Genomic DNA, 27,995 nt, shown 5'->3' on the forward strand with positions numbered 1-27,995 from the left:
TCCTCCCCTCTACCCTAGTCCTCTCCCTCAACTGCCCCCCGCCCCGCCCCTACGCACAAGCTCGAGCCCACTCCTCGCTTGCTTTGAGTTCGACCCGAGCCCCAGGGGCCGCAGCGAGAAGGAATCATTCCTGAACAACTAGAGGCAGCTGCGGCCGCTGTCAGTCTCGGCACCAACCGGGAGTGCCAGGGCGCTGGCGCGTCTTGGGCTTTGAGACTCCGTGTCCTCCCTCCCCGCTGGACCTCAGGTGGTGCGCCCTCGGAACTCGCCTTTTGCGCCCAGTGACTGTGAGTGGGCCGTACATGCAGAGACGGCAGACAGGTGCGGTACAGCCATGTCACATGCATGTATTGCGTGGTTCAGACATCCTTGTGTGAAACGTGTGCGGTGTGGTGTGCAGATGTAGAGGTTCACAGAGTACGGGGCTCCTCGTTCCAAGAGCGCCAGCACTTCCGGAGGGTACTCTGAGGCCTCTCTCTGCCTTCGCCCGGACTGTCGCAGCCGCCTATCCGGAGTTTGCGCCTGAGTGACTCCGCCTTAGCTCCTCCCCCGCGATTGAAATCCCGCCTTCGCCCCGCCCCTGCCACACTTTACGGCCCTGCACGCCACTTTTGCCGCAGACGCTCCTGCTGCCGCCGCTGCTGAAGGCTTCTGCCGGTGAGGTCAGGTGAGGTCAGGTGAGGTGTGGTGTTGGGCCGGTAGCGCTGGCGACCGGGTAGAGGTGGAGAACAGGGCTGCCGCGGGTCGGCGGGGGCGGTGGGTCACCTGCTGCTTTGTTTCTTCAGCTCCGGTCCCGTCCGCACTGCCGCAGGGAGGCCGCCCCGGCGAGCCGAACCAATGCTGGATCTGGAGGTAGTGCCCGAGCGCTCTCTGGGAAATGAGCAATGGGAATTCGCTCTGGGTGAGTATGGGGTCCTCCCTCACGACCCTACTCGCTGATCCTTCCTTCCTTCCTTTCTGGCCCTTCCCACCTCTGGGCTCTGCTCCTTACTCCCCTGCGCCCGCGGCTCCTCGGCTCTTTGGAGCTCCAGCCACTAGATGCCCGCTCCGACCGCCCCGGTTCGGCAGCGTGCCGCTCTGCCAGGCCCTGACGCCCTTGCATCAGGCCTCGGCGGGGCCCCTCCTGGGGCAGTGCTTCAGTAATAATAACAATAACAATGGCTGACACGCCCCAAACATTGATTCAGGTCCAGGCCCTATTCTCCTCTGCATAATTATCTCAAGTATGCCGCCGGGGTCGCTACTCTTGTTATTTCTATCCCCATTTTACAGACCAAATAACTAAGAAGTGACTGACACCCTTAAACACCGCCACAGTGGTCTGTCTCCCTTTGCTTTTCTGGGCTGTGGGTAGCCTCTAGGAGAAACCCAGGCACTGTTCTCATTGTCAGATGTCGGGGATCTGGCCAAGGGAGTTAAGGAGGGTTTGTGTGTGTTAAAGGAACTTATGACTAGCTTCCTTCTCGTTTTTAATGTGGTTGATGTGTGGTGTAATCTAAACCCAGACCTTAGCCGAGAGAGTTAAAGGTTGAATGAAATAGGAGTGCGGGGAAAGTAACATTTAGCTTGTAGAAAATGCAGGTTAGCCATCTTGTGAGTTTTGGCCCATTTTTTCCCTTTCCTCAACGTCACTACCTTTATGTGTACAATCATTTGCATTCGGTAACCCCAGAGGGTGTTTACTTTTATGTTCCAGCACTAGGAAGAGGGGGTGGGGGTGTCTGTGCTGTTTGTTTGTGCAGGGCTGAACTTTTGTCACACTAATTTGGGCTACTGGACTGAGGCAGCTGCTCCATTGGGCTATAGCTTATCCTTGAATCTGGAAGACTCATGTCTATGGAGATAGGGTAGTTGAGAAACTGCAGAACAGATTTGCTGGTAGGACTCTGCTGGTGCTCAGTGTCTCCGTGAACTGAACACAACAATCCTCCTCTGGGTTGTAGGAGCCAGTTTTATTGAGAATTTTCAGTCACCTTCTCTCGTGACATTGCAGCTTCTTGTGAAGCACCAAGAACTTGATTGAGAGGCTAATAATAATATCTTTGCCGCCAGGCCCATTTGTCATGCTGATGCTGTTCGGCTTCTAGTTAGGAAAGAACCTCCCCTAACCACAGCTTATGCTCATACCAGGACTTCACAGGGTGGAGTGAAAACTGTAACTATAGCTTCAAACTGTGCTTAATGGTGTGACCAGGTTGTGGATCTCTGTAGTGCAGTCTCTGGGTCAAAAGTAGTGATTAGGATATCATTTGAGATTTCCAAAAAATTGGGTGGGAGAGTAAGGTTTCTTCTGTCAACTGTTGCTTTGATACCTTAACCCCTACTCCTAACTTTGCCAGTTTCTAGGAATTAAGGATTTGGGTAGTTCTTTTAGGCTGTCTAAGTAGCAACCACAAACAGTGAAAAGAGCATTTTTGTACATTGGGCCCAGAATTGAACTTTGAGTGAAAGCTTAGTTCCTCGGGGAACTAAGATCCCACAAGCCGAGCAGCATGACCAAAAAAAAAAATTTATATTTTTGAATTGTGTCTGCCTGAGAGATGGTGGTCATTTAACTTCCCCAAGCTTTTTATAAAAAAGTAATTTTTCCCTCTTTCTCAATCTTCTTCCCAGCCCTCAACACATTTAAACTGCACTTGAGGCTGATAGGTAGGGATAGGTCTAGTAAGTGGATCTGTGCTTTAGAATTACATTCTTAGGCTAGACTAAAGTCACCACAACCCTGTAAGGTAACCTCCATTTGCCAGATGAAGAACAGGCTCGGAAAGGCAGAGAGGAGAAAAAGAAGCCTAACAGGGATTTTCTGCTTCTCACTGCTCTGTCCTTCTGAGTATGGGCTCAGCTTTCCAGGTCTCCAGGTTTCTTTTTGGAATCTGTGCAAATGCAGATATATCTAGCCCTTGCCATCATCCACCTGGCACAGTGAGGAGCTGCATCCAGCTTTTTGGCTGCCTTCCTGGCCTTTGTGTACTCTTGGCAGATTAGGGAAATGCCAACAACACAGAGACAGGAAAGCCTAGGCAGAGAGGAATCTCTGAGAGTGCCACCCATGGGTTGACCAATGGTGGAATAAAGGCAGTGCAAACTTGAAATGTTTTCAATGAGACTTGCAAGATGTATTGGTATGGAGACATATCTCTAAATTTGTTTTTAAATTAATCTTGAAAAAAATTGATAACTAACAAGGACCTACTGTATAGCACAGGGAACTCTTCTCAGTACTCTGTAATGACCTATATGGGAAAAGAATCTAAAAAAGAGTGGACATATGTATATGTATAACTGATTCACTTTGCTGTACAGCAGAAACTAACACAACATTTTATATCAACTATATTCCAATAAAAATTTTTTTAAAAATTAATCTTGAAAATGCCCAAGCAAGGTAGATTTAAAGGGTCACTGGAGAATGGTCTTCTCTGAGATTACCTTGTTCCAGAGAGACTGGGGACTTACTCTATTGAAGGGTCATTATGTGGACTCTGCTTATAATCATTGAAAATTGAGTAAGAAGTGGTCATAAGCCCTGAAAAGCTTAGTCTAGTGGGAGGGAAGGAGTACAGAAATAGTTCATTTTATTATAATGACGTAGAGGTTGTATAGGGTGCTGTGGAAGGGGAGAAGAGACTTGACCTGACCTGGGAGTTCAGAGAAGGCTTCTTATTAATCTGTAGGAACCAATACCATTCCTGGAGCCAGTGAGCACCAGGAAGGCCCTATCAGAAGTCTACTGCCAGATTTTTCAACTACACTTCCATAGACATAAATCTTCCAGTCAGGTTTTAAAAAAAAAAAAAAAAAAAAGTGGGAAAGATAGACGGTGTGGGGAGCTGCAAGCAACTTGGTATTTTAATTAGAGCGTGATGTACTAGTGGAAGAAGATCAGATCCCCAGATTCCCTATTTGTAGTTAGCTGCCTGGGACACTATCAAAGAGTCTCTGTTCAGTGGAAAAAAGGATGTCTATTAGTAAAGTGTTGTGGGCATGGGTTTAGGAAGAAAGTTTGGAGACTAGATTTGGAGATATGGGTAAGGAAGAGGAATCTAGAGGTTTCTGGCTTGAGTGACTGTGTTAGAGATGAGATCCAGAATACAGAGGAGAGGCCAGATTGAAGAGAAGATTAAAAAGTCACTTTTAATCTGTCAACTCTTTATTTGCCTTTTTTTAAAGGTTTATTTATTTATTTAAAATATTTATTTATTTATTTGGCTGCACCAGGTCTTAGTTGTGCCACGTGGGATCTTTAGTTGCGGCATGCGGGATCTAGTTCCCTGGCCAGGGATCAGACCTGGGCCCCCTGCATTGGGAGTGTGGAATCTTAACCACTGGACCACCAGGGAAGTCCCTATTTGCCTTTTGATATATACAGAAAACAGATTGAGATGTAAGTCAGAAACTAGTTGTTTGGGTGAATGAGGGATGGGCAGAAGGAAATACTGCCCATCATAGAGACTTGGGAAAGTTGGAGGAACAGCAGGAAAGAGTGGTATTGATGGAGACAGGATGAGACTTCTCAGAGGGAGAGGGTGGTCCTAAGGGCCTACAGGATCTATGTATTGTACCTAATTGCTTTATTTCACTCATTCAGAGCTCGACAGGTACATAGAACCACTTACTGTTGTGTGGTGGGCGTGGTGATTGAGTGCTGAGGATACAGTCATAAGACAGACATTGTCTCTGTCCTCAAGGAGGCATGTAGGGGAGACTCTTACAGATAAATAAATGGAATGGGAGGCTTCATTAGATAAGGCAGTCAGGGAAGTGAAGTGTGAGCCAAGACCTGAAGAGTGAGAAGAGCCAGCTATGGGAAGAACATTTCAGCAGAGTTGAGTTAGTGCAAAAGCCTAAGGTGGCCAAGAGCTTGATGTGTGCTAGGAACAAAGGGAGGCTTGGTGAGCAGTGGAAAGAGTAGAGGAGGTGGCCAAGGTCCAGAATATTCAGGGCAGTTAGGTGATGGCATGTTGTTTGGGTTTTATCCCCCCGGATTGTGAAACCACTGGAGGGTTATAAGCAGGCAAATAATGAGTAAGGTGTAGGATGTGTAGACTGACCATATACTCCACACCCTTTGGGGGGTTAGGTGACTCTTAGAGCTAGAATGGTGCTCGGGTTTCTTTGCCATATACATGGTTGGTTCCCTTTAGAGACCTTTTGTAGCCTTTCTTTACCAGCAGCTGTGTGACAACTGGTCGTTGGTGGCTGCTTTGTCTCCTCCAGGTGGGTTACTCCCTGGAAGCCTCAGGACCCAGAGATTCCAAGGCCAGGAATTTGATGTGGTTAGGTGCAAAAGAACCGTCCCTCAAGAAACTGGTTTGTGCCATGTGGCCTTCTCTTTCTCAGCACCTGAGGTTATCTGTCTTGCCTACATGGATGTTTGCCCATTCCCTATGGGAGAGACAGCATAGATGCTCCTCCATTTCAGGAATGGCAAAGCTGAATGGTGCATCAACTTGTTCATATTCTCAACAAACATTTAAGTCTCTACTATGTGCCAGGCTCTATGCTATAGAAGGCTGGGAAGTACCTTAAGGTGTGGTTCCCTCCAACTTTCTTCAAACCGTAGAATGGACCATTGAATGAAGGCAGGATTAGATCATTGTTTAAATGTAGATGGGTCACACATTTTTTAACTTTCTAATTCATTGTGTGTGAGCTCTTTTCTGCACATCTCTCCTGGAATCAGAGGTAAACTGATCTTGAATGTGAGCCTCTGTGCTGCCCCAAGGTCATATGGTGGTCCTTCTTCCTTTCTCTTATTACCTAGCCCATAATCCTTCAGTCCCACTAAATAAATGTTTATTCAATAGCCACTGTATGGGTCCCCAGTGCTGGGGATCCAGAGAGTGGTGAATAACACAGACACTATCCTTGCACTCATGAAGCTTTGTTTTTGGATTGTCTCTGTGAGTTTCTTGTTTGAAATATAATGCACTCTGTGAGAACATACTTTTTGCTGTTCCCCATGAGTCCCTGGAATCTTTGAGATGTCATTGGGATCTGGATTTCTTAAACTGGGGGCATATGTAAATTTGTTTAAAATGGCCCACAAGTTAAAAAATCAAGTGTTAAGATTTAGAGGATGTTTGTGGGTTGATAAGTGAGAATCCATTGAAATCCTTCATAAAATAAGTTGATTCTGGTAAATGTGTGATTTTTTTCACTTTTTAAATGAGCCCTTACAAATCATGTGCTCCTGCAGACTAAAAGAGGAGACAGATATCAGAAAGGAAGAGAGGAAGGACCTGCCTAGGTTATATGTAATCATGGCAGAGTGAGAATCAGAACCTTGGCCTCCAGAGTCATGCAGTCAGTGCATTTCTTACTCTATTCTTTGGTTCCTGCTGACTTGCTTTCTCTAAGCCCTTTGCCTGCTTGGGATCAACATGGAAGTCCCCATTTCCAGGAAGTCTTTTATATTTACTCCCTCCCCTTATACAATCCACTTATTCCCTTAGTGCTTGCCGTTAACTTTATTCTCTAGCTCTTACTGCTTATTGAACTTTTATTTACTCAATATGTCCATAGACTTTAGTGGCCTCTGCTCCCACCCCAGGCTTTACTACAGGGACTAATGCCAAGTACAGTGATAGATGCCAGTAAATGGATAGCCCAAGTAACAACACAGGTGTCCTTGCTTTATTTCAGGAATGCCTCTGGCTCAGGCAGTAGCCATTCTTCAGAAGCACTGTCGCATCATAAAAAATGTCCAGGTTCTCTACAGTGAACAGGTGAGTGGTGGCTGATTTGTTTACTGAAATAGCATCCCTACTTAGTGAATCACTTCTGGAGGCTGATGCTCTGGGAGATAATGACTGGCAGGAATTCCTAGGTCAATGCATTTGAATGGGAGAGTCTTCAGCACTAGTCAGTTACCAAGTACATTTTCTTTGATTCTGAAACTTGTGGTTTTGATAATCTAGTGCTGCCAAGCTTAGATGAGCCGTAATAACCAAACTTGGTTTTTTTAATTATGTTTGACTTACCTACTGGCTCTTAAAAGGGACTTTTTCAGTGGGAGGTCACCTCAAGGACTGTCTGCTCTTCTAGGGTGCTTGCCTTCCACTTTCATGTTTAGTCTTTTCTGCTTTGTTGATTGCTTTGGTTTGTGTTCGGGATTGTTGCAGTACAGGTTTCTAGCTAGCACACCATCCCAGACTTGAAAAAAAGCAGGTATAGCTCACCCCTTTACTGAGAATGATCTGATATATGGAAATTACAAAACATTGGCTCCAAGTTAATGGACATGTTTTACTTTTTTTTTTGGTCTGATTTATGGTAGTCTCTATTAATGTTGTGCCCAGAATTAACCCCTATAGTATAATGTTATATGTACCTACAAGGACCTTTTCAGTTTCCAGAAAGAGTATACTATATTTTAGGTTGGCACTGGAGCAGAACTTTTTGAACATCAGGATTTCTTTTATTAGGTTTTATAAGTAAAGTTAGAAACATTTTTATAGACGTTTAGAAATAAGATTCTTCTTATCTCTAAAAATGCAGTCTCCCTTCTGTTGAACTCACTGGAATCCGTAGTTCTTCTGGACACAGACACTGTGGAGCAACCTTTGTGGTGCCCTATGTGTCATAAACCTCAGGGAATAGTCTTGATCCTACACAGGCTATAAGATGTTCTCAATGCCTTTTCTGAGACCCTTTTAAGTACCAAAATGATGATTTTATTTCCATTTGTTTCAATTAGTTTCTGATCCTAAAGCAATTGACAGCTTATTTTTGACATGAAGAATGTTGTGGGTTAGAGGTGGGTGAGATTTCTGTGAGGCTTCCCAGTTTGGCTTATTGTCAGAGTTGAGCCTGTTACCTATACCCAAACATTATATTTCATAGTACTGTACCCCTCTGCCAGCCTAGTGAGGCCCATGTGAGGGGTCCTTCTGAGACAGGGAATGCTTAATCTCCAAGCAAGTGCTTGGATATTCTTGTGCCTACCACAAAACACAGGACTTGGGCAGAGGTTCGTGGAGCCACAATGCCAAAATGGTTTCTCATTTATTAAGTGAAGGATGGTGACTTCCTCTTTTTTGCACTCAGATCATCCCTAACCTTATTTGACTTTCAGTGTTAGACCATGAGGGACTTACTCAGGACAGGTAGCAGCCATCAAAACAGGGATAATAGGCTTACTTCTTGAGCTTATAGCCACCAGTACATTTAGTTAAATCAGATTTAAGCACCCAAGATTAGATACATTAGAAAGTAGGCTTTAAACTTTCTTAACCAATTATTTTAAATGAAGTATATTTCATATATCACTACCTTGTTGTCTGTCATTCCAGTCTTTGGGTACAAATAGTAGTTTTAACATTAATTAAGCTAATTTCCCCCAGTGTCTTCTAAGCATCTGGAATCATAGGGTTTTGGGGTTTTTTTCGTTTGTTCTATTTATTTATTTGTTTATTTATTTATTTACTTTTGGCTGCATTGGGTCTTTGTTGCTGCATGCGGGGCTTTTCTCTAGTTGCAGCGAGCAGGGACTACTCTTCATTGCGGTGGCTTCTCTTGTTGCGGAGCACAGGCTCTAGGTGCACGGGCTTCAGTAGTTGTGGCACACAGCCTCACTAGTTGTGGCTCACGGGCTTAATTGTTCCGCGGCATGTGGGATCTTCCCGGGCCAGGGCTCAAAACTGTGTCTCCTGTATTGGCAGGTGGATTCCCAACCACTGCGCCACCAGGGAAGCCCCCGGAATCATAGGTTTTTAAATCCAAACCTTGGTTCAGATCTATGCTTTTCCCCATTTCTTGGTTGTCCGACTGTAGCAAGTTAATAACCCGACTGGTTCTCCTTCTGTAAAGTGGATATGGTTTCCTTATAATAGAATAATCTTTTGATGAGGATCAAGAGGAAATAGGCTCTCAGAGCTCTCATATGTTGCTTCTTAAATGTGGGTCCTATCCTCTTCTGCCCTCCTTCCCTTCCTTTCCCATTTGTGTCTTTGCTTCCCATCATGTGCAGAAAATCATTTGGCCCCATTAAACATTTCAGAAATATCCTGTCTCTAGCAAATCACACCTTGGAAATTAAATGTGCATATCAAGTAGGTCCCATCTTTCTTACAGGGAAGAGATGTTAACAACTAGCAGAGACAGCTTTACTGAACTGGAAAGTACCTGCTTAAGCACCACATAGTACATATGTATTTTGGTTCTGTAGATATAAAGTACTAATAAAACATTAATTGTGAGGATGATTTGCTTGCTTTTGAAAATTGCTTGCTTTTGAAAATTGCTTAGTTATGTCCTGAATTGTAACAATGGCAGGGAAAAAATGATCAGATGTTGGGAGCGTGTAAGAAAATTCAGATACTCCAAGCAAGGATCTTGAAAGATGCTAAAATCTTGCTTCATCCTGCTTACCACCATGGACTAGCCCTCTCAGAAATAGAACTGTGTATTCTGGGTTGAGAATAAGTGACCTAAGGTCAGGGTTCATTATTCCATTATCATGCTTGACACCTAATGGTTTTAGACATTCATACAGACCTACTGGAAAATTACAACATTCTTTCTTCTAGTGTTTGCCAGGCATAATGGTGCCACCTGGGCCTGCTGTCCTGTGAAGCTCAGTGAGGTGGAGGGGAGCAGACAATCTGAGCTAATCTCAGAAAGGTCCTTCTAGAGAATTTTTCCAGTAAGGCCCACACCAGCAGTGGCACCTGGCCTTCCAGCCCATATCTCTGTCTCTCACAGGCATACTTTCATTTACTGGGCCTACCTTGAGAAGCTCTATAAAGAAACTTGTCTAAACCCTTTTGACAACTGTGTGCCAGTTTCAAGAAGGGGCAGGGGTTTGGATGGTGGTGGTTTTTTTCTACTTCTGGGCAGCCTGGTTCAGGCATATGGAGAGTCTTCAGACTTTGAATTGATTGCATTGGCACAGAAGCAGGCAGGTGGGGCAGACTTTAGGAAAGAGTACTGTATGCTGAGTGCTGAGCTTGGTGCTTTCTGATCTACTATCTATGTCCTCATAACAACCCTGGAGGGGAAGGGATGATGGTATTCCCATGAAGAAACTAGAGCTCAGAGAAGTTTAGAGAGTCACTTAAGGTCACCAGCTCACCAAGACTCAAGGCCAGCTCTGCCCACTGATTTGCTGCTGCTCCCCTCCCCCCAGGACTCAGAAGGGGCAAATGTAGAAATATGACTCCTTAGGTATTAGACTTGGGCTTTTCACTTTCTGATAGGGGATGGTGCGGGGAGGGAGGGAGGAGTAAGAGTGTCATCTCATACATAATCAGATCACAAGGTACTTCTTTGTCCTGGAATCTGGCATAAAACAGTCAAAGAATAAAATGTGTTTTCCTGTGGGTGGTACAGACAGCCTGGGAGTGAACGGACATAGGTTGAGCTAACATGCATTGACCATTACTTGCTGAGTTTGGATCCTGGCGAGGCCTTTTACAAGGCTTTTATTCCTCATCAACTACTCTGTAGGTTTGACAGCAGTAAACCCGTGCTACAAATGTGGACCCGGGACCCTTGAAAGAAAATGGCCTGTATACTCCATAATTTTGGCCTTTTCCCCCAGGTAATAACTCAAAAGGCTGGAAGTAGAGGACACTGCATTCACAAACCAGTTTCTGGCTTCCAAACCTGTCAGCTGTCTACACTTAGATATTCCCTGTACACTGCATTTATGTTATAAGGTTTCAGTGGGTGCTGGTGAGAATACTACATATTCAGAGTGTGTATTTATTTATTATTTTGGTTTTTTGTAGTCTCCTCTAAGCCATGACCTCATCCTTAACCTGACTCAGGACGGGATCAAACTACTGTTTGATGCTTTCAATCAGAGACTTAAGGTAACTATAAATGACGAGTAAAGTTTCACATCAGGCTGATTAACGTGTGACGTTGTGGGATGTTTCTGAAACTCATAAGTGGGAGTAGACTTTTGTGTTTTAGAGACAACCACAATATAGGGAACTGAAGCTGTGCCTGTTCCCCTAAAAAGAGAGAAGCTGGAGGTGGATTGGGATGGTTGGAAAGAGGCTGGGAAGGACTCCAGCCCCAGGCTCCAGAGGTGAAGGGGAAAGAGTGTTGAAGATTTGGGAACATGCTGTGGGGAGGGGGCTTTTATGTTGAATAGGAAAATGAGAGGAGCTAAGTATTTGGCATTTATTTTATTTATTTATTTTTGGCTGCGTTGGGTCTTCATTGCTGCGCGGGGGCTTTCTCTAGTTGCGGTGAGTGGGGACTTTTCTTCCTTGTGGTGCGTAGACTTCTCATTGCGGTGGCTTCTCTTGTTGCGGAGCACAGGCTCTAGGCACGTGGGCTCAGTAGTTGTGGCGCACGGGCTTAGTTGCTCCGTGGCATGTGGGATCTTCCCGGACCAGGGCATGAACCCGTGTCCCCTGCATCGGCAGGCAGACTCTCAACCACTGCGCCACCAGGGAAGCCCTAGTAAGGTTTTTATATCTTGTTGTTTTGCTTCATTCTTGGGTCAAACAATAAGACTGGGAATATGAAAAATGGAAACTGTTCTTCCTAAAATGCTGAAGCTTGGACCTTAACACCACCAGCACTGAGTTGATTCTTGAGCCCCTTTAAAAGGGGCTTCCCTGGTGGCGCGGTGGTTGGGGGTCCGCCTGCCAGTGTAGGGGGCGCGGGTTCGTGCCCTGGTCCGGGAGGATCCCACGTGCCGCGGAGCAGCTGGGCCCATGAGCCATGGTCGCTGGGCCTGTGCGTCTGGAGCCTGTGCTCCGCAACGGGAGAGGCCGTAGCAGTGAAAGGCCCGCATACCGCAAAAAAAAAAACGAAATGTAAACAAACAACTTGCTGGTATGTAGGGTTGTCTTAATTGGCAGTCAAGTGCAGTTTACTAACACCTGTTTCAGTCTACGATGTTTTTAATACACTATTTACAAATGCCTGGACATGAAAGGTTAGTCATGTGACATCAGACTCATGCCTCCGAGTCATAAGGTTGAATGTGGCTCAGGGCAGTGGCATGCCAGAGCCATCGTCCTGGTTAGGTTATATATAGAGTTGCCTTTCCAAAAGGCTTGGAAGACAACATGGAAAAATGATCTGTACGTGGAATAAGAATTCCTCATTTATGATGGTTTTCCAAAAGGAAAGTTTGATGTGAACATTCTTATCCCCACAACACCCTTGCCTCCTCTTGTAGGCTCAGTCATCCTGTCTTTACTGACCAGAAGTTCCACACTGGCAAAGGGTAGAAGGTGGTCTTCAGTGTGGCTTCATCACAAATTAGGGGAAATTAATCTGGAAACACCTTTACAAAGAGTCATTTGTTTTTAACTTGGTAAATCCACTTTAGGAAACATAACCCAAAAAGATTATGGGGAGGGTAGTAATGCCAGATATTTACAGCAGGGCTTTTCATAGTAATGAAAAGCCAGAAGCAACCTAAATAGACAACAGTGGGGGATAGATAGGCAGTCTACCATAGAGTTACAGCATGGTGAGGACAATATTATATATTTAGTGAGCACTTAGTACATGTTAGGCACATGGCTGAGTGTTTCCCATGCATTTCCTAATTTAATCTTAACAAGCCTGTAAGTGGTACTTCTTACCAATGAAATAACAGAGGGACAGAGGATAAGTGGTCTAGCTGACACCAAGCTTTTAACCCTATGTTACCAGAGTGCAGTAACTGGCCACTGGGAATAGAAATGGCTGAGGTTTGTTGATGAGTATGGGAAATAGATGTGATAAAAGCTGAAGAAAATAGTGTAAGCATGCTATGCAGAAAAGTGAGGAATGGGAAAAGAGATAGAATAGAACCTTCTCTCTGCCTTCTGTGGGGTCCCTATGAAGAAAGAGGGGCTGGGGCCCTGCCTGAGCCTCTGGAAACTGAGGAAGTAATCCCTCAGGTGCCTTGGTTGGTACCAAGTCTGACCTCACCCATCTGCCTGCCCCTCCATCCAAGGGCTTCAGAAGCTGCTTCTCCCCGATGCTATGTCCTGCAGTTTCCCCATCCTCTCACTCCCTATCTATGAGAGAGCATTATGGAATGAGGCTTCACAAGTCACAATCTTTACAGCCACGTGTCTTCCTTTCCTATCTTGGGTGCTGCCATGTCTTCTCTTCTAGGGAAATCAAGGTCCTTTCCAGCCCAGAGGGTGGAAAACCATGGACTTCAGATTTCCCCAGCTACTTGTCCCTATGGCCCAGCAAGCTCCTTAGGTCAAAATCTGCTTGTTGATTCTGGCAAGGGACCCAGAGTGCTGACTGTCTTAGAGTCCTTCGTGTCACAGGTGCCACACCATAAGTGTTGGTGTGGGCTGTTGGCAGGTGAATGATAGTGTCACAGCAAGAATACCCTGGAGGCCCACAGGGTGAGCGATGGGCAGCCCTTGGGGGATCGTTAGCCAGCCATAGTAGTAGCACTCGAAGAGGCAGAGTGCTTGCCTCTGCTATACAAGCAGGGATTCTGGCTGAGGGTTGAGGCCTCTGCCAGCATGGGACCCCGGCCTCAGTAAAATGGCATACCAGTTTGGCATAATACACTGCCATGCCCAGGCTTTCTGAAGATAGTGTCATGAATCTCAGCTATTCCCCTGCCCTTGCATGACCTCTCTTGGCACCACTTTTCATATTTTTGAGCTTCATATTGCCCTTAGCTATCTTCATACCCAGCTGACTCCCTGACATGTGTTGTATACCTCCTCTGTACAAACTAATCAGCCAGACCTCAAGGGGCTTAACTCAGTGGTACCAGTGAACAGCATATGCTAATAGCGGTACCAGTGAGCAGCATATACTAATAGTGTAGGAAAGGGTAGATTGAAGTGCTACAACAGCCCAGCAGAGGGAGTGATTCTTAGCAGCAGGTAGGATCAGAATAGCTGCACCTTATAGTGAAGAGGTGCCCAATTTGTGGTTCAGTTATGATTCTCAAACAAAGTTAGAGACAAGTCTGACCAAGAATGAACTGCCTGTTATGTCTCTGTTCCTGTGACAATGCCAGATGCTCCTGTACCCAGTGTCCCACAGCCCTTCCCAGGATGAAGCCCTGATTGTCAGGGCAAACAGACATTGAACCAGCTCTGCTTGTGCTTCTTCAATGGGGGCCAAACTTCCCAGCTATAGGATACCAAATGGTGCTCTAGGCCTCAGCCAGCTATGCTACTGCCTGCCTAGCCCTTGACGCCATTGTCATAAAATACTTCACAACGCTCATTACTTGGCATCGCTAGTGGCTGAGAGTTCGATACCTTTTCCTTTGTCTCATTCCTGAGTTCTTGACATTTCATCTGAGGCTGAACCTTTTGAAACTTCACAAGGGTCCTGAGGTTCTCCAGGTTTGACCAGATGCTCTTCGTTAGGGATATAGCTGAATATTGTCACACTTGACCTAAGCTAAGGTAATATGACTTGTTTTCTAGTAGGATAGACCTCTCCCTCCATCTTTTTTTGTTTTTGTAAACCACAGTATTTTGAAGCTGTTTTTGAAAGGGACTTGATTTGGGTTTTTATAATGCAACAAAGTATATAATAAAAGGAAGGGGGCTCAGTATCCCCCTTACAGGTTACAGCCTTCACAAACAGCATGAATTTGTTTCTGTGGAGGGTTTTACTGTCCTGTAGCATGGTATGTACAATCTTTTATGTGACCCAGCACTAGATGATATCTAAAAACCTGATGCAGAACGTCCATGGACATCTGTTGAACAATCCACTAGAAAGAGGGGTAGGGTGAGTTTATGCTGTGTGTGTGGTATGGGTTTTTCTTCCAGAGTTAAAAATAAGAACAGGGGCTTCCCTGGTGGGGCAGTGGTTAAGAATCCGCCTGCCAATGCAGGGGACACGGGTTCGAGCCCTGCTCTGAGAAGATCCCACATGCCGCGGAGCAGCTAAGCCTGTGCGCCACAACTACTGAGCCTGCACTCTAGAGCCCATGAGCCACAACTACTGAAGCCCGCGCACCTAGACCCCGTGCTCCACAACAACAGAAGCACTGCAATGGGAAGCCCATGTGCCGCAACGAAGAGTAGCCCCCGCTTGCTGCAACTAGAGAAAGCCTGTGTGCAACAACAAAGACCCAACACAGCCATAAACAAACAAACAAATAAATAAATTTAATTAAAAAAAACAGTGGGCGGCCTGGCCAGAGAGGGTGGGGCTTATTAAAGTGCGCGTCAGAGACAAAAAAAAAAAACAAACAAAAAGAATCCGCCTGCCAATGCAGGAGACACGGGTTCGAGCCCTGGTCCGGGAAGATCCCACATGCCGCAGAGCAACTAAGCCCATGCACCACAACTACTGAGCCTGCGCTCTAGAGCCCGCAAGCCACAACTCCTGAGCCCATGTGCCACAACAACTGAAGCCCGCGTGCCTAGAGCCCATGCTCCCAACAAGAGAAGCCACCACAATGAGAAGGCTGTGCGCCACAACCAGAGAAGAGCCCGCATGCAGCAACGAAGACCCAACACAGTCAAAAATAAAATAAATAAATTTATTAAAAAAAAAAAAACGTAATGTGCAGTGCTTCAGGAGAATTTCAACTAGTGATAATTTTTTTTTTCTTCACTACTCTATAAATGTCTTTCTAATTAATCTTTTTCAACTGCAGAGCACTAACAGCTCTTAAATTTTTGTTTTTAGGTGATTGAAGTATATGACTTGACTAAAGTGAAGTTAAAATATTGGTAAGTTTTCTCCTGGTATGTGTCATAGGCTTGGTACACAGGGGCTTTATCTACTACCCATAGTAAGTTGGTAAAGGATTCCCATCTGCAGCAGTTCTGGGATTACAGCCTGGTGCCATGATTTCCTCCTGCAGCCTCCAAGTCTATTCAGTTTCCTGAGGAAGAGAAGGAAACCTCATTAAGAACACACTGTGTGTAAAACACTTCACATATGTGACAACTTATTTAATCCCACAACAAAGCAGGACCTCAGCTCAGAGGTCTGTGACTTTCCCCTGGGTCATAGCTACCCTTCCCTGCACGGCCTCGTTTGGCACCTCTTTATGTGTTCATTACCAGCAGAGGTGGGACAAACCAGATACATCTGACTTCAAGGCCTATGCTAAAGAGAATGCCAAAAGGATTACTATTTGGGGGGCCAAAATCTGCTTTTTAGAATGAAAATGGGATGTGTTTGTGCCTGTATGATGCACAAATATTTGAACCTCCATTATGGTAAGGCGCTGTGCTGGCATCTAGAATATTCCGTTCAGTAAGCTTCCTTAACAGGCTTACCTTCTCGAGGGTGTGTAAGGAATCAGTTCCTGGGCTGACTCAAGCAGTGTTTGCCAGCAGAGAAGTGGATAAAGCAAATGCATAATAGCACTGACCCCTGCAGATTCTGATTATCTTTTAGTCTTGTTGGGGCCTTCTGTACCTCAGGGTCTGCACTTGAGACCTGCCCTCTTAAGAGACAGTGGTGGGTAAGAGTGAGGGTTCTAGAGTCAGGCTTCCCTGGGTTTGGGTTATGATGACTTCATTTTATTGCTCTGTGAAATTGGGCAAGTCACTTAACCTCTTTGAGTTTGTTTTCTCATCAGAGAAATGAAACCAATAATCAGGTTGCTGGGTTAGGAAGATGACATGAGATAATACTGGTAAAGCATATAGCACAGTGCCTGGTTAAAAACAGCGGTTCCAGATGCAAGCTGTTATATATAGGATAGACAACAAGGTCCTACTGTATAGCATGGGAAACTATTTTCAGCATCCTGTAATAAACCATAATGGAAAGACTATGAAAAAGAATGTATATATAATTGAATCACTTTGCTGTACAGCAGAAATTAACAGAACATTGTAAATCAACTATACTTCAATAAAATAAATATTTTAAAAAGCAGAGGTTTTCCATAAGTGATAATTTTTTTAAAGTATTCTTAACCTTAAACATTTTCCTTAAAATTGTAAATGATTTATCTTCATGCTCATTATCTGAAATCTTTCGCCTCTCTTTGCTCCCAAGCCCACCCCCCCTCCCAGGTATTTTTCCTTTGCTTGGGATGCATTCCTCCCCATCCACATACCCGTTCACCCAATCCATGAGTGCTGGTTCTTCTGCTTGTTAGGAAAACAAGCTGCCTCGCTTGGCTGTACACTTTTAAGACATTCATCCCTTTTTAAGAAAGCTCCTTTTCAAGCCAAACTACTAGTATGCATCCTGGGAAAACACATTAACAGTGTCTATTTCTGAGTACTCTTTATCCAAGTCCAAATGCCATGGGGCTGAGGCCAGATTGATTTCCTTCTGAACTGGCCTGGTGGCCACAAATGTCTTGGGAGGTCCTAGAGGACTAATTCTCTGTATCAACCTCAGGAGAATTGACTATTTATGACCTCATTTATTGTCTCTTATTTAAAAGTTCTATAGTTAAACTTTTATTTTGATACAATAGTAGACTCACTCACCTGTGTTTTAAGAGTAACTCTTCCAGCCACCATCTCTAATGATCTGTGAGCCCATCTTGCAAAGCCTGGTATTAAAAAGTATCTCTGTTTTTCAGTGGTGTGCATTTCAATTCTCAAGCCATAGCTCCCACCATTGAGCAGATTGACCAGTCTTTTGGTGCGACCCATCCTGGAGGTAAGCCAAGTCCATTTGATTCCTCTGGTCATCTGTAGCCATGTTCCTGTCGGATTTGGGGATTGGTACTTGGGTGTGAAGGAAAGCTCTTTCCTCTTGTTTTCAGTCTAGTAGGTCAGTTCAGAAATGAGACACAAGGAAGGTGTTGCCAGCCATTACTCCCTGCCAGGCTGGTTTGTGTTCACAACTTCTGATGCCATTCAACCATGCCATTTCTTCTCCCCACTCCCACAGTGTACAACTCCGCTGAGCAGCTCTTCCACCTCAACTTCAGAGGACTGTCTTTCTCTTTTCAGCTAGATTCATGGACTGAGGCTCCCAAGTACGAGGTTAGCCTTTCTCTTTCCCTGATATTTATTGCCCGGTGCCCAGGTGATACGGGTCAGCAGAGTACCATTGGAGGAGGCTGGATAGGTGCTCTTTCTTTGGTTTCCTGATCTCTGAGGTCTTCGGAGGCCAATGGGGGGTACAGTGGGGGAAGCTGATAGAACAAAGCCCAGGCTGGCATTCCCAGGAAGAGGGCGCTTTCAACTGAAGAGTGAGGTCGAGCTCACTTTGCAGAGGTAAATCCACGTCGTGTGCTTTAAAACTCCAAATCACCACAGTTTTTCTTAATGGCCTGGAATTTGAGAGAATTCATCCTTAGGCAACAGCATCCTTAGTGTTATGAAATGATAGCTTTTTGTAAGTTTTACATTTTATTAAAGGAGGCATTTCTACATTTTCTCCCTGATGAAGGAATGAAAAGCTAAGTAAAATTAAAGATGAACTTGCATGATTAGGTGAATTTATTGACCTGGAGACAGGTTGGACTGTGTGCTTTGACCTGGCCAGTTTTTTTTTTAATATCAAGAGTTTTAATAATCTTGATAAATAAAACAAGCAAACTTCAAAGTTTCTCAGGAAACCACAGTCCCATCTTTCTACACTGTAGGTAACCATACCCATTTTTATAGATGAGGAAATAGATACAGAAAATTTGTACCGGGTAAGGCAGTACCAGTAGCAGAGTTCTATCTGAAACTGAGATATTCCTATTCTAAATTCCTTACTTTCGTGACCTGGCCAGTTCTTGAAGACCATATGAGTGTCAGGAAAGTGCCAGAGCCTGAGTCACATGGCCCACAGTGTGCTTTTATTAAAATATTTGTCTTGTGTTTGCAGCCCAATTTTGCCCATGGTCTGGCTTCTCTCCAGATACCACACGGAGCAACTGTGAAACGAATGTACATCTACAGTGGAAACAGTCTACAGGATACCAAGTACGTGTAGGGGAGCACAAGCTTCATGCTAAGGCCATGGGCTCCCTGGGAGGGAGGGCAAAGCCTCTGCTCACTGTGCCTTCCCCCAGGGCTCCCGCGATGCCCCTGAGCTGTTTCTTGGGCAATGTGTACGCTGAGAGTGTAGATGTTCTTCGAGATGGAACTGGACCCTCAGGTTTACGACTTCGCCTACTTGCCGCAGGTCAGTTACTGGCTTTGGGGTGGTGGATTCTCCATTATATCCTTGTTGTGATAGTCTAAAATCCCACGTCCTTAGGATAGTTGGTAGAAGACAAATGGTGCTGATGTTTATGGTTAAAAGTTTTCATTTAAATTTGTGAAGGGACAAGACAGTCTTATTTTGAGCAAATCTTAATAAATGGCAGCAAAACTTCTTCCCTCGGCAGGTACGTCAGCCTCTGTGTACTTATGTAGCTTTGCAGTGGTTCCTGCGTCCTGGAGATATATCTTATGGGCTCAGTGTTGTATGTTGTCTCGTTTTCCACCCTTTGTGCTAATTTCTCAGAGTAGACTGGCAAGAGGAGTTTGTTGAATTGTGGTATAGCCATACCCTGCTCAGTTTTGTTGACTGTGAACAAAAAGAGTTGCTGCCTTCAGTAGCTGGTCTCTCCAGGATTCACGCCTTATCTTGTATTTTCTTGTGTGGACAATCTCAACTCCTTCGGACCTTTGGATTATACTTAGTGGTACCGAGATCCTCCTGTGTGTAGTTTGCCTCCATAAAGACGGCCTGGGGACTTTGAGCTCCATGATGGGGCTGTGCCTTAATGGAGTTCACATTCTAGCCAGTGTTTGTAAGCTGGGGTCTTGCATCAGTCTCTGGGGCATCCGTTCTCAACCGTTTATAGAGTCTGGTATATAAACTGTGAACTCACTCCCCTGAACAATTAGTTCACAGCCTCCAGGTTAGAAATTTCTTTTCTTTTTTTTAATAATTAATTATATATATAATTTTTTTTTAATTAATTTATTTATTTTTTTAGCTGCGTTGGGTTTTCATTACTGGACACAGCCTTTCTCTAGTTGTGGTGATCGGGGTCTATTCTTGCGGTGCATGGGCCTCTCATTGCAGTGTCTTCTCTTGTTGTGGAGCACGGGCTCTAGGCGCACGGGCTTCAGTAGTTGTGGCTCGTGGGCTCTAGAGTGCAGGCTCAGTAGTTGTGGAGCACGGCTTAGTTGCTCCGCGGCATGTGGGATCTTCCCGGACCGGGGCACGAACCCGTGTCCCCTGCATCGGCAGGCAGACTCTCAACCACTGCACCACCAGGGAAGCCCCTACAGTGATGCTTTTAACATGGAAGGTCCATTCAATTGTCTTGATCCCCACAATAATTTATAGGATGACTCATTCCAGGGAATCAGAAACTAAAATAGTATCCTAAAAAGAACTAAGGGTAATTTACCTGAGGAGGCTTCAGGTAGAGTGAGACAAGAGAGGAGGCTCACCTGTAAAGGGTGTCTCCCCTGTAGCCCTACCTGGACATTCACAAGTATCTGGTACTTGGAGACATGGGCACACAGTCCACCTTGACAGGACTTTTGGTGGGTTCCATAGGTCACCCAGGCTTGCCTAAGTGCAGGATTTATAGACAGAGGTTAATGTAGACCGTGGTTTTTCCCAAGACCTAGTTAATTTACACACAGCTGTGTGTGTGTATGTGTCAGGAGTGGGATTTGAAACAGCTCTTACTTTGCCACTCAGTTTATATGTGCTGTGACTTAAGACTCTTGGGTTAGTTGGAGAACTCAGTACCTCTTTGTTTCAGAGTTTGGATCCCTGAAGTCTTCCGTATATAACAAATGGATTGTTATACAAGAAAGAGCTTTGTCAGCTATAAAGCCCTGTGTAGAGTAAGGTGATGGTGGTGGTTATCATGGTACCAGGAATTGCAGTCCTTGGTTTCTTGGCTTCCTTTTATAATTTTGAGCAAAACACTTTGTCTTCTCATCCACAGAATGGGGGAAATTTTACTCTTGGTGTGTCTGTTGCTATTCCACAACCACTTCTGTGTATGTGTGTGTTTAACTAGAACCATTTCTGAAATGTATTAGGCAAAGTCAGGGTTGAAAGATTCTTCCCAACGAAGAAACTTCTGGCAAATCAGGTTTTTTTCTTTCTCCCACTTGCCTGGTTTGTCTCTTTTGAGTGTTAGTGGGTCTGGTGTTTGTAGAATTAGGGAGTTAAAAGTTAGTGTGTGCTTTGCTCTTGGCTCTTTTATAGAGTGATCTTCAGGTCCAGTCTCAGGTTGGGGGTTACCATTGAGAAGTACTTTTTTTTTTTTAATATATTTTATTTTTATTTATTATTTTTGGTTGTGTTGGGTCTTCATTGCTTCATGCAGGCTTCCTCTAGTTGCAGTGTACATGCTTCTCATTGCGGTGGCTTCTCGTTGTGGAGCACAGGCTCTAGAGCGCGGGCTTCAGTAGATGCAGCACGTGGGCTTAGTAGTTGTGGCTTGTGGGCTCTAGAGCACAGGCTCAGTAGTTGTGGCGCACGGCCTTAGTTGCTCCGTGGCATGTGGGATTTTCCCGGATCAGGGCTTGAACCCATGTCCCCTGCATTGGCAGGCAGATTCTTAACCACTGCTCCACAAGAGAAGCCCCAAGAAGTACTTCTTTTTTGGGGGGGCGGTACGCGGGCCTCTCACTGCTGTGGCCTCTCCCGTTGCAGAGCACAGGCCCCAGACGCGCAGGCTCAGCGGCCACGGCTCATGGGCCCAGCCGCTCTGCGGCATGTGGGATCCTCCCGGACCGGGGCACAAACCTGCGTCCCCTGCATCGGCAGGCAGACTCTCAACCACTGCGCCACCAGGGAAGCCCCCCTGAGAAGTACTTCTTAACGTAAATCCTTGTATCTTGTCAGGACCTGGAAAGTGACAAGCGATAATAGCACCCATTTATATATTTCCGTAGCACCTGTGCTGCTGTTTATTGCACCACAGTTGTGATGGTCTGATTGGAATCTTCATGCCATAAGCTCCAGTGTGGGCAGAGACTGCGCCTATTTTGCTCACCATTGTTTCCTCAGCATCTAGCAAAGTGTCCTAGCCCATGGTGTCAATGACTGAGTACTTGCTGAGTCAGTGAATGACTTTTCTAGAGCTCTGTATCACTTTTGTGGGATTGAGTGAATCTCTCGCATTATTTTGAGTAGATAGTGATCTCTTCTAGCATCTCAAGTCCTGGTGACTTGGTACTTCAGCTTACATGCAGTCTTTCCCCTCAGCCAAACCTGATAATGCAGCGTGCAGCCACTGGCCTCTCTAGGGCTCCCGGGACCCTGGGCTGCAGGGTCACAGGCGCTGACTGGGAACCTGACCACCTGTACCTTGTTCTCTCCAGGTTGTGGACCCGGCTTATTAGCAGATGCCAAGATGCGGGTATTTGAACGCTCAGTGTATTTTGGCGATTCCTGCCAAGATGTTCTTAGCATGCTTGGCTCTCCACACAAGGTCTTCTACAAGTCAGAAGACAAGGTAGGGAAAATGTGTTTATAAAGTGAATAGGTGGTGTCTCTCTCTCTTTTTTTTTTAATCAACTTTAACTTAATACTGAGTAAATGTAAACTGCTGTTTTCCCATAGGACCTGCTGTATTAAAGCTGATGGAAAAGTAAATTGAAAGCTCTTTTCCGACCCCTGTTGGTCAGATTGTTGTGCCTTTCCTTGGAGACGAAGGCACAGTCTATAGTCAACCAAAGCTGGCTGGGTTATTCGGCACGAGCATGTGGGACTCCCACACTCTTGCTTCCCCAACAGATTAACGTTATACAAGAAACACAATTTGTAGACTCATTTAATCCAAGAATTAAATGTATTAAGGGGTTGGATTTTAATTCATTGTTATTTTTTCCCCAACAGATGAAGATTCATTCTCCTTCTCCTCATAAGCAAGTTCCATCGAAGTGCAATGACTACTTTTTTAACTACTTCACTCTCGGAGTGGTAAGTTGTGATTCCTTAGAGAAGCGTTCCATTTCTGTGGGAGTGTGCAGTGCCCCTGGGCATACCTGTGTGCATACATGCAGCTTTCACCATGCCTGGCTGCAGGAAACCTCGCCCTAGCTGGCTTTACCAGGGTTGTCTTGCATTGGCATTGGTACCCCCAAAGTAGACCTTTCCTGTCACCACCATTGCTGAGAAACACTGGGTTCTCTGGTATGTCTTCATTTCTTTTCTGAGAGAAGCATGCTCCACAAGTAGAGGCTGCAGGAGTCATTCAGGTTAAGATATTTTGGGAACTGCTGTTTTGTAGAGCATAGGACCCTCTTCTGGAGCCAAAAAACAGGTAGACAAAAAAGGCTTAAAGTCTGGGAGTGTGCTCGTGTATTTTTAGGGGATTTCCCCAGAGGCATTGCTGCGGCCCTGTGCTCTGGACGTACGGTGCTGAATGGAGCTGTGGCCATCAGTGCTGACAGTCCAGCTGGTAGATGTGTGTGTGAGAGAAATGATAGTGTAAAGAAAACTGCACCAGCGGGCTAGAGCTCAGAGGGCAGGGCTAGCCTGGATATTGGGTTTTCTAACCTTTCAGCTTTCTAGGGCCTGGGACCCAGAAGCAGCAAAGAAATGGTACACTCCAGAGAGGGAGAAAGGAGGAGGACTGGGTCTGCCAGTGTGGAAAAGACCAAAGAGGAGCCGGGAGTAGCAGGGGAGAGGCAATGGGATCATAAACTCTTGCGGGTAGGATGGTGGCAGGAGGGAATGGCACTGTTGTAAGCTGAACCTCTTTTTTTTTTTTTTTTTTAATGTTTATTTTATTTATTTATTTGGTTGCACTGGGTCTTAGCTGCAGCAGGCAGACTCCTTAGTTGCATTTCGCCAGCTCCTTTAGTTGCAGCACGTGTGCTTCTTAGTTGGGGCTTACCGCCTCCTTAGTTGTGGCAGGTGGGCTCCTTAGTTGCAGCATGCATGTGAGAGCTAGTTCCCTGACCAGGGATCGAACCCGGGCCCCCTGAATTGGGAGCGTGGAGTCTTAACCACTGCGCCACCAGGGAAGTCCCAAGCTGAACCTCTTTTTGAGTTCAAGGGCCAGTGATGATAGGTGTCAGGGAAGATGGAACGAATGGACCAGCCCTGATGGGACATGGTGTGGCTATTGGTGGAGGGCTGGAGTCAGGGGTAACCCTGGGGTCTCAGGCAGAACAGCTGACAGGATGTGAACCTGAGAAGGGTGTGGCAGGGTACGAAGAGGTGTTTGATAGGCAGTGTCAAATCCAGATCTGAGTCCTGGCTAGAGGCTAGCCTTTACTTCAGTTCCAAGGGTTGCTGACTCCCACAGAGAGGGTCTGGAAGCCAGAAGGGTCTGGCAGGTCATGGCATTCAGAATAGCCAGGTGCCTTGAGTCCCTTGAGAGTCAGGTGGCCCCTGAATCTTCTTGTTAGCCTGTAAGCCAAAATCTGCTCGGTTACTTTTTTTTTTTTGCGGTACACGGGCCTCTCACTGTTGTGGCCTCTCCCGTTGTGGAGCGCAGGCTCAGCGGCCATGGCTCACGGGCCCAGCCGCTCCGCGGCATGTGGGATCTTCCCGGACTGGGTCATGAACCCGTGTCCCCTGCATTGGCAGGCGGACTCTCAACCACTGCACCACCAGGGAAGCCCTTTTTAACATCTTTTAAAAAATATGGAGCACTTCACAAATTTGCATGTCATCCTTGTGCAGGGGCCATGCTAATCTTCTCTGTATCATTCCAACTTTAGTATACGTGCTGCTGAAGCAAGCACTCGGTTACATTTTTTATCAGGTGTTTTTGGTCAGGAAAGATGTCCCTGACCGTGTTTGAGTTCCCAAGCAGTGGGAGCTGTAGTCCCTTGTGCCTTTTGGGCCTACTGGTACAAGGTTTGGAATGACGAGGCCTGTAGATGGTTCGGTGTATGTCGTCATCCCTTCGCACTCAGCCTCAGCTGTCCCCTTGATTGTTATTTGGGAGAAAGCTGTTCCCCAAGGGCATCCCCATTGTGGAGTGGGTGTCTCTAAGTTGGACATGCCCTCGAAAGCCCCCTGCCCTGCCTCAGTAACTTTCCCCACTTGGGCATCCTTGTTTTTTATCCCAGGACATCCTCTTTGATGCGAATACACACAAAGTGAAGAAATTTGTCCTACACACCAATTACCCTGGACATTATAATTTTAATATGTGAGTATACCTGTACCTGCCCCTCCAGGAAAGAGAGCTTGTGGCTTTGGATGTTTGCTATTTCATGGAAAGCAAACATTTCCTGAGTGTTGGGCTCTGTTCCTGGTATAGTACCCATTTCCTTATATCTCTCCATTTATACCCATTTTACAAATAGGGAAATAGATTCAGAAAGCTTGGCCTCTTATCTGAGGTGATAGGGTCTTCAGAGCCCCCAAGCTGTGCCCTTTTTGGTTTGACTCCAGTGCCCAGATCTGGCCTCTCCCAGGGAACACTGTGTCAGGCCCAGAGCCAGGGCTTTGGGCAAGTGTGCTTGATCCTGTTTTTCCTGGGGTGCAGAGTTGAGATGTGGGGGTGGTCAAGGCCTCCCAAGGGGTTCAGCCTTTACCCATCTGCCTTCTTTCTCTAGTTATCACCGCTGTGAGTTCAAGATCCCACTAACCGTAAAGAGAGGTGAGTAGTCAGTGTCCTCAGGGTAAGGAAAGGATTTTAGAATCAATCTCTCATGATGAGAAGAGATTGATCCATGCAGGGAGGGTGGCAGTGGTTGGGTTTGTGGCGTCTTTGCCCACCTGCTCCTGCCCATAGCCTCAGCTCCTCTGGGTTGGGCTCTGTGTTCTGGGGCCCACAGTGTTCTTGGTCTGTAGTCTCCTGGAGGCCCTCAAGGTCTTATCCTGTGACCATGGGATTGCTGGTTTCCAAACTTCAATCCTAGTGCATAGGGTGGCTAGGGCTGGGGTCACAGGTGGGCTGAGACATCTACCTGAGCGGGTGTGGAACTGAATCTGGGCCAGGCCAGATACCAACCACCCTGTGTTGTCTTTTCAGAAAACACAGATGGTCAGACAGAAACATGCACGACCTACAGCAAGGTAAGCTCCTATTTTCCCACCTGATGCAGTCTGAAAATGAGGTAGGCATGAGTCTGCCAGCAGTCTGGGTTCCCATGTCCTTTGGGCCAGCCATTTGTCACGGGTAGGGTCGGGTCCCTGCTAATCCCCTGTCACCCGCATCCCTCTTACAGTGGGACAACATCCAGGACCTCCTGGGCCACCCTGTGGAGAAACCTGTTGTCCTGCACAGGTGAGCGGGAGGTTGCTGCCTCTGATCACCCCATCTGGGTCCTCACAGCCCAGAAGGCCCAGGGAGCCCTAGCAGTGGGTATGGCTTAATGACAGAAACGACAAACTTCTGATGTTGCCACAAACGTGCTTCCTGCTGCAACCCTGCGTGTTAGGACTAGGCCAGCTGTTCTGCATGTTTACTCACACCAGAGAGGCTGCCCCTTGGGTTAGCTCCCCCTTCTCCCACCTACCTCCAGGTATGGGGACCTTTTTGCCTCTAGTTATTCAGAAAGGGAGGCAGTTTTGACTAGCTGTCCTGGGCCCCCTTTTCCCTATCAAAGCTGCAATCTGCTTTAGTTCACAGCCCAATACCTGGTTGCATCCTGCCTGACGCTCCCTCTCCCTCCTGACTTTGCACCACTCCAGTCCAACTGCATGTTAACTTTCTGTGCCAGCTGGACTATGTAGGATTTGGTGCTTGAATGAGGCCCATCACTATGCCTAGGATCTCAAGGGCCTGTGTGGGAAACACTCACAGCTATGAGGGACCACTGGCTAATAGCCCCCATCCCAAAAGGAACCGGATGCCCTGCCTGGCCTTGGCCTCTGTCTGCCCCTCTAACTGTGGCTTCCCCGGCCTCAGGTCCTCCTCCCCAAACAACACCAACCCATTTGGCTCCACGTTCTGCTTTGGTCTTCAGCGGATGATCTTTGAGGTAAGCCCTGGGGGTTGAGTGGCCGGTGGTCATGGCGAGGACAGGCAAGTGATTGAGAGGGAGATTGGGGAGGGCCTGAGGGCCCTGCTGGGCAGGTTAATCCAACAAGATGAGAGGAAATGGGGATCCCACATTTATATTTGAAAATGTGAGTACAATAGGAAAGGTAACCACAGAGCAAGTGGGGCTCAGTCCGGGGGTGTTGGGGGCCTTTAAATACCATGTGAATGAACGTGCTGTGGGGTGAGTGGCTATAGAGGCCCCACTGGCTTGGGAGAAGAATGGGCTGCCCCTGTTTGCCCATCTGGATGCCATACCTTCAGCAGACCTCTAGCAGTTCCAGAAGGACTGGACAAATGGGTTTGGTGAAGTTTATATATCCCAGAGAAACAGGCAGACACAGGAGCAGAGATGACCCCCTTAGCATGAGTTGGGGGGTGTTGAGGGGTCAGTCCAGCCCCGTGTGCAGGTGGGTTGCACACACAACCTCCAGCCCCTGTGCACAGGAGCTGCCTCAAGTCCCTTCTCTTCAGTCACAGCACAGGACTGACGCCACTGCCGGTTTTTGTGGGTCTGATTGCCTGCTCTGCTTACATGCCTTCAACTCCTCCCCCTTGATTCGCTGTCCTCTTCTCATAACAGGTCATGCAGAACAACCACATTGCCTCGGTGACCCTTTATGGCCCCCCCAGGCCTGGTGCCCACCTGAGAACCGCGGAACTCCCCTAGGAACATCACCACCCATGCCCCTCTGCCCCATGGAACTGTGTATCGCATCCTGTTCAGCAGGCCACCCTGTGGGTTTTCTTGGACACCTTGCCAGTGTGGAAGGGCTGTTGTGGTATTTTGAGGTGGGGCTCAGGCTGGGTGCTCTGCCATGGGGTGAGAGGCCCAAATATTCTTCTGTGCGATCTCAGCCTGCTGGTGCCAACAGGGGACACAGACTGCAAAGAGAAGCACAAACTCTGAGCCTTGATACCTGGACCCAGGAGCTCTCGACTAACATGTAAGGAGACAGGGTTCTGTCTCCCCTGTCCCCAACACATTGGGAAAACTTGGGGCTTTTTCTCTGGCTGAGGACACAGGCACCCAGACAAGGACAGGGTCCTGCCTTTGGCCCAACATTGCCACATGACCCTTAAGGCAAGCAGGTAGCATGTCCGTAGTACTTGGTTGCAACTTTTGCACTACATCCACTTTAGTTACTTGATGAGCTGGCTGTGGCCAAGGTGGCCCACTTGCCCTTCCCTGTTTCTTTCTTGC

The 27,995-nt window shown here is 46.6% G+C and overlaps 1 protein-coding gene and 1 non-coding gene across 3 annotated transcripts; one reads left to right on the top strand and one right to left on the bottom strand.

The window, feature by feature from the left end:
• Positions 1 to 837: 837 nt before the first annotated feature.
• PHAF1 (phagosome assembly factor 1) lies at positions 838 to 27,461 on the top strand. 2 transcript variants are annotated; one of them, XM_065899227.1, is made up of 16 exons: positions 838 to 901; positions 6,646 to 6,728; positions 10,734 to 10,817; positions 15,592 to 15,635; positions 17,459 to 17,538; positions 17,773 to 17,867; positions 18,703 to 18,800; positions 18,890 to 19,002; positions 22,164 to 22,297; positions 22,681 to 22,764; positions 24,870 to 24,952; positions 25,362 to 25,405; positions 25,781 to 25,824; positions 25,977 to 26,035; positions 26,660 to 26,732; positions 27,375 to 27,461. In XM_065899227.1, exons 1-16 carry the CDS (start codon positions 838 to 840, stop codon positions 27,459 to 27,461), a joined length of 1,269 nt encoding a protein of 422 aa, XP_065755299.1. The 2 variants fall into 2 exon arrangements, with proteins under 2 accessions (XP_065755299.1, XP_065755300.1); XM_065899228.1 differs by lacking the exon at positions 10,734 to 10,817.
• On the bottom strand, positions 24,433 to 24,539 carry LOC136141580 (U6 spliceosomal RNA). Its single transcript, XR_010657754.1, has one exon. It is a non-coding gene; the product is annotated as a U6 spliceosomal RNA (small nuclear RNA).
• Positions 27,462 to 27,995: the final 534 nt, after the last annotated feature.

Source organism: Phocoena phocoena, chromosome 20 (assembly GCF_963924675.1).
Source record: "Phocoena phocoena chromosome 20, mPhoPho1.1, whole genome shotgun sequence".
Classification (NCBI taxonomy): Eukaryota; Metazoa; Chordata; class Mammalia; order Artiodactyla; family Phocoenidae; genus Phocoena; species Phocoena phocoena.